We start from the raw sequence: 5,957 nt of genomic DNA on the forward strand, positions 1-5,957 counted from the left end.
ATACACTTGTTTCCTTCTCTACAGCAATGTTTCTTCTAGGAGGCCTTGGAGGAGATTTTCAGTCATCAACAAGTACAACAAATTCACCAATGGATTCAAATAAGTTGGAAGCAGAGGAGAAACCCATCTCTATGACTCCAAAGCTCGCTTGTTATGCTAGTGGCAGTCCCCACTGACTTAGTTTTCTACCCTAGAAATAGATGGATTAGGGTTTTTATTTGCTTCCTCATCAATACCTAGTAGACATATGAATTTACTGTGCGTGCAAAACTTGTAACTTGTGATACTCAATCCTAGGTAGGAAAAATTTCATGTAAACCTATGTGTACCTTCTTGGGTATGTGTGTGCCTTGTTTTTTGAAAACTGGGTTAGAAAGCCCATTCTTCGAGGGTAATTTTTTTTTTTGGTCAATAAGGAAATATCATAAAAACTAGGAACAAACAAGTCTGTTACAACACAAGCTAGCTTCATCATTAGCTAGGATTCTTTCCACCACAGACGGTGTATTCAAAAAAACAACAAAAGAGTTTACATTGTTTGCGCCCATTTTGGCCATTGCATCCGCACATTGGTTGGCCTCCCTATATATGTGCTTTATCTGCATGTTGGGGAACTCCTTCACTAGGTTCCTACAATCATTAAGCAAAGGTTCCAAAGTCAAGTTGGTGGTATTATTGTTTAAGAGTAATACAACACTTAATGCATCCAGCTCTACAATGATGTTGTGCAACCCCATTTCCTTAGCAAGTAAAAGACCATCCCTCACAGCCCATAGTTCAGCCACATAGCTGTTGGTGCTACCAAGAGACCTAGCATAACCTTTCAACCATTTCCCCTCATGGTCTCTAATCACTCCGCCCCCACCAGCACGTCCTAGGCTGCTAAGAGCTGAACCATCTGAATTTAGCTTCACCCAACCCGCTAGAGGTTTCTTCCATCCCACGGCCACAACAGATTTGACTTTAGGCAATTTAGCATTCAGCCCTATAAAGAAGAACTCTACACTATCCTTAACACTCTTACTGAAACAAGACCGGTTCACCTTGCCGGATTTGAAAAGAAAAGTGTTTCTATGCAAACATAGCTGCCACACTCCCATGGGAAACACAATCTTCCAAGGAATGCCCATTCTACTGTGATTGATTTCTGCCTTACAGTTGACTTCAAGCCATCTACTAACCGGTAAACTAAAAGTATCCCTTAGACAAACCGGGAATTGAATTTGCTACCAAAAGTCACAGGCAAACCAACAGCCCCTCAAGAGATGATCCATAGTTTCCATGCTTTGAAGACAGATTTTGCAGATGGGGTCAAGACTTAAACCCCTTGAACCCAAAACTTCCCCGGTGGGCACGCTATTTTGAAGACACAGCCATAGAAAAAATTGAACCTTAGGATAAGTTTCAGCTTTCCATACCCAATCCACTATAATAGTATCAAGGTTCAAAGGGTTTAAATCTCTTGCCAACAAGTATGCAGATTTCAAAGAGGAAAAACCATTTTTGGAAAAGGCCCAATGAAGTGAATCCTCAACTTCCGGGCTGCAAGACAGCGGAGTAGCTTTGATGACACTGAGAATGTGTTCCGGCAGATCAAAAGAAAGACATTGAGCTTGCCATTCATGGTTTTGATTAAAACATTGCTTCACCGTAATGAGATTATCATGCCGGTTTAAAGGCCCTTCAATTATGTTTTTCAAAGGACCAATAGGAAGCCAAAAATCATCCCACACCTTTACTTTCTCCCCATTCCTCACTGACCATTTTAGCCCCTTGACATAGACTGGTCCACCTTTCTTGCAAGCTGCCCAAATAGAGGAGCAAGGAAGCTTATTACCTTCATCACTTAATCTACTGGGCGAGAGGTATTTAGTCACCAGCATCTTCGCCCAAGGTGCTTCCTGCTCACAAGCTAATCTCCAGCAAAGCTTTGCTAACAAAGCACAGTTCCTATCCCTCATATTATGCAGCCCCAGCCCTCCAAGTTCTTTGGGAAGTGTCACAGTCTCCCACCTAACCAGATGCAGCCTCCTTTTTTCCTCAGTTGAACCCCAAAGAAAGTCTCTTTGAAGCTTATCAATTTGGTTGCAAACTTTAACAGGCAACAAATGGCATTGCATATAATATTCTGCCACAGGAGCCGCGGAGGATTTAACAAGAACTAGCTTACCAGCCCTTGATAACAGTTTAGATCTCCAACCATCCAGCTTACTTTGGATCTTGTTAACCACAAAATTAAAGGCATTCCCCACTCTTCCTTGGTTAATAATGGGAAAACCAAGGTATTTACCTAGGTTGTTGGTTGCGGCAATACCCAATCTCCTACAAATGCCTCTCGCCCTTCCTCTAGTCACATTAGGAGAAAAAAGAACCTTAGATTTGGTATAGTTAACTTTCTGCCCAGCCAGGTTGCAGAAATTGTCAAGAACTTCAATGATAGCTTCGCAGTTTTTGTAGTCTGCTTTGGCAAACAGCATCAAGTCATCAGCAAAAAATACGTGAGAAAAGCTCGGACCACTTCTAGAAGCCCTTACTTTATCCCACCTTCTATCCTCACACATACCAGTGATTTGGGCTCCAAGAAACTCCATACACAACAGAAAAAGATAGGGAGAGATGGGATCTCCCTGTCTTATTCCTCTTGAAGGTTGGAAAGACTCAAGTTTGCTACCATTGAACAATAGCACTGTGGTAGTGGAGGAGACACAACTCAATATCAACCTTATCATATTCTCTGGAAAACCAAAATGTTCAAGCACCATTTTAATGAACGACCACTCTAGGCGGTCATAGGCCTTTTCAAGATCTATCTTCACAACCATGAACCCTGTCCTCCCCTTCCTCTTCCTAAGAGAGTAAATTAATTCTTGGGCAATTATGACGTTATCTGAACCCCTTCTGCCTTCAATAAAAGCTGTCTACATTGGAGAAATCAAGGATGGTAGCAAGTGACGAATCCTTAAAACAATAATTTTTGCAATAACCTTATATATCGTGTTGCAAAGGCTTATGGGCCTATATTGATTAACAGTTTCTGAACCAGATTGTTTAGGAATCAAAACAATTAAGTTCTGGTTAAGATACTCTGGAACTTTTTGCTTCCTAAACACTTCTTTAATTTCCTTTTTAACCGATTCCCCCACCACTAACCAGAACCTTTGGAAAAAACCTGCATGAAGCCCGTCAACACCAGGAGCTTTGTAGGGCTTCATTGTTTTGAGAGCATTCCAAATTTCCCCATCCGAGGGAATATTATCCATACTAACAGCATCTTCATGGCTGAGCTTGGCACACCAATCCGATCTCCATTGGGGGGCAATAGGACAAAACACTTGTTCGGATTTATACAGCTTCTTAAAACTTGTACTAAAAATTTCCTTCACTTCCTCAATATTGTGACACCATTCACCCTCATTATTTTGTATACTAGTAATTTTATTCTTGCTTCTTCTGCGGAGCGTGGAAATGTGAAAGTACGAAGTATTCCTCTCCTCCAAAATAATCCAATTAGTTCTAGATTTCAAAGCCCACAGCTCCTCTTCTAGCTGGCTGATAGAGTTATATTCTTCAGTCAAACGATCTTGTAAATTAATCAAAAAACCATTTGGACAGGTAGCTAAGGCTTTTTGGGTACCTAATAACCTGGCCAAAATTTTCTTTTTTCTAACAAAAACATTCCCAAACACTTCTCTATTCCATCTTTGAGCTTTGGTCGAGAAGCTAGAGATTGCCTCAGCTAAATTCTCTTCCCTACCAGCCCAAGCATCCCTCACAACAGTTGGGAAGTCACTGTGGCTTAGCCAAATTGACTGAAATCTAAAAGGCCTGTCAGCAGTGGACCCCAAAAAAGGATTCAAACTAAGCAGAAGAGGACAGTGATCTGAATTTATCCTGGCTAAGTGGGTGATGTTAGCTTCCGGATATAATTCCTTCCAACCCGGATTAACCCAACATCTATCAAGTCTACACTGTATCAAATTACCCAATTCCCTCTTATTAGTCCAAGTATATTTTGGGCTTGAAAACCCCAGGTCCATCATCCTACAATCATCCATACATTCCTTAATGGCCCTAACCCTTCTCTGGCAGATTGGATTCCCCCCATATTTCTCATCCTCAGACAAAACTTCATTAAAGTCCCCCATAAGGGCCCAAGGTAAATCATGCATGTTAGCTAACATCCTAAGATTATTCCAAACAATGCATCTTTCTTCAAAACGAGGACTGGCATAAATTGCACTAATTAACCAGCATAGAGTTTGAGACCTTACCCGTATCAATGCATGAGTCTCTTGCTTTGTAGCTGCCAGGATATCCACATTCACCAAGTCTGAACGCCACAGCAACCATATTTCTCCAGCAAATCCAATGGTGTCAACCACTGCATGCCCATCAAAAGGAAGGGTTTCAATGATCTCATCTACTCTAGCACCATTCATCCTGGTTTCAGTGATCACCTTAAAGATTGGTGCATGCCATTCCACCAAATCCATGACCGTCTTCCTGAATTGAGGTTTCATAGCACCCCTACAGTTCCAAATCAGAATGTTCATCATTTTATAATGAGTAGAGACAACATCCTCGTGAGCCAGAGAAGAAGAAACATCAGTGTTTCTCAATCTCCATACCTCCAACATCTCTTTCCTTGACTCCCAAATCCCCTTGATTAGAGTCACTGAGTGCATGATTATTCCCAAGTCCCCTTGTGTTGCCTTGGCTACAATCGTTTCACTTAATCTGGGCTCGGCAAACTGGATCATTTTCACCTTGTGAAGGCTGCCCATCAACGAGCATTCCACCGGGAAGTTGATCAATTTCTTCATTTCTGAAATCACTGTCTCCGTCAACATCGCTTCTGCTTCCGATAGATATTTTTCCGAGTTCTGCATTATGGATCTTGTTGCTGATGGCCCTGAGTTTGTCATCGGAGTGCTTGGTACTGGAGGCCGATCCGTTAAAAACCTCCACCATGGGTTCGACGTTGTGATCCACGCCTCGTCTTTCAAAGGCAAGTAACCCAGCTGCTTGCTTCTCTCCGTTAGAGGAAAAATGTTCTTCCATGCCACCATCAACTTTGTTTCGAACCAGCCCCACACCTCTGTTGGGTCTTGTCTTATCCACCAAATGGTTGAGTCACTCACCGGTATGATCTTTCCTTTGTAGAGAATCCCCCACTTCTCCTTGCCTTCCATCACCGTTGCTATAATGTTCAGTTGTTGTATTCTCCTTTCCCGTTGGACTGGTACTCTCTATATGGGTCACTTTTGGGTTCAAAGAGCCAGAAAAACAAAACGGGCCTTGCTCTATATCAGACCCAAACACAAAAAGCCCACTCTTGCTACTCTGGCCCACTTCTTTTAGTTGTAAACCAACTGATTTCGTTGCCTTCTGGTTAGTTCTGGAGCGTACTCCCTTATTTTTTGCTCCCTTGCCACTTTTTAGCTGACTATGATTGGACGTAGCCATCTCTCTCTGTGACACGACGGGTTGCGTGTGCAAGGATTTCCTTTTCCCATCTCTTCTACTCATACTTGCTACGCTAGGCTCGGCAGTGGTGGCTATGGAAGTTTGCGTCATCCGCACATCCGCCGTATGACTCATCGTCTGGACCTGTTGCACTAATCTAGCTCTATTATTCCCTTTCCTTCTGTTAACAACCATCCATTCACCATATTCCTGCTGCACATCTTCCTTTTTCTTCAACCCTTCTGCTTCTTGAGCACTTTGCATGCCGGTTTGGTCATCATTTTGCTCCCCTGTTTCTTCACCACTTCTACCCATACTCTTCTCCTTGGGCTGCTCTCTTATGGTGTACGGACATGTTTCAACCTTGTGGCCAATCCTTCCACATGAGAAACAGAGGGTGTTTATCCCTTCATAGAGCACACACTGCTCAAGCTTGCCGAGATAAAGTTTCCTAACCAACGGTTTATCCAAGTTAACTTGGATACACAATC

At 42.5% G+C, this 5,957-nt stretch overlaps 1 protein-coding gene across 1 annotated transcript; it reads right to left on the reverse strand.

Annotated features, from left to right (window-relative positions):
• Nucleotides 1–431: 431 nt before the first annotated feature.
• Nucleotides 432–5,069, reverse strand: LOC115956616. Its single transcript, XM_031074938.1, has 3 exons — nt 2,985–5,069; nt 1,419–2,918; nt 432–1,226 (listed from the first exon to the last, which is right to left on the reverse strand). The coding sequence occupies exons 1-3, from the start codon at nt 5,067–5,069 to the stop codon at nt 432–434; spliced, it is 4,380 nt and encodes a 1,459-aa protein (XP_030930798.1).
• Between the last annotated feature and the right edge of the window lie 888 nt (nt 5,070–5,957).

This window comes from Quercus lobata, chromosome 8 (genome assembly GCF_001633185.2).
Source record: "Quercus lobata isolate SW786 chromosome 8, ValleyOak3.0 Primary Assembly, whole genome shotgun sequence".
NCBI classification, from domain to species: Eukaryota; Viridiplantae; Streptophyta; class Magnoliopsida; order Fagales; family Fagaceae; genus Quercus; species Quercus lobata.

What these genes read in the sequence shown, in the direction of transcription:
- LOC115956616 (XM_031074938.1), bottom strand. Translation starts at nt 5,069, where the DNA reads ATGGTGGCATGGAAGAACATTTTTCCTCTAACGGAGAGAAGCAAGCAG. An exon ending in TTTGCAACACGATATATAAG is followed by an intron (nt 2,919 to 2,984) that starts GTTATTGCAAAA and finishes TCTCCAATGTAG; the next exon opens with ACAGCTTTTATTGAAGGCAG. An exon ending in ATACTATTATAGTGGATTGG is followed by an intron (nt 1,227 to 1,418) that starts GTATGGAAAGCT and finishes GACTTTTGGTAG; the next exon opens with CAAATTCAATTCCCGGTTTG.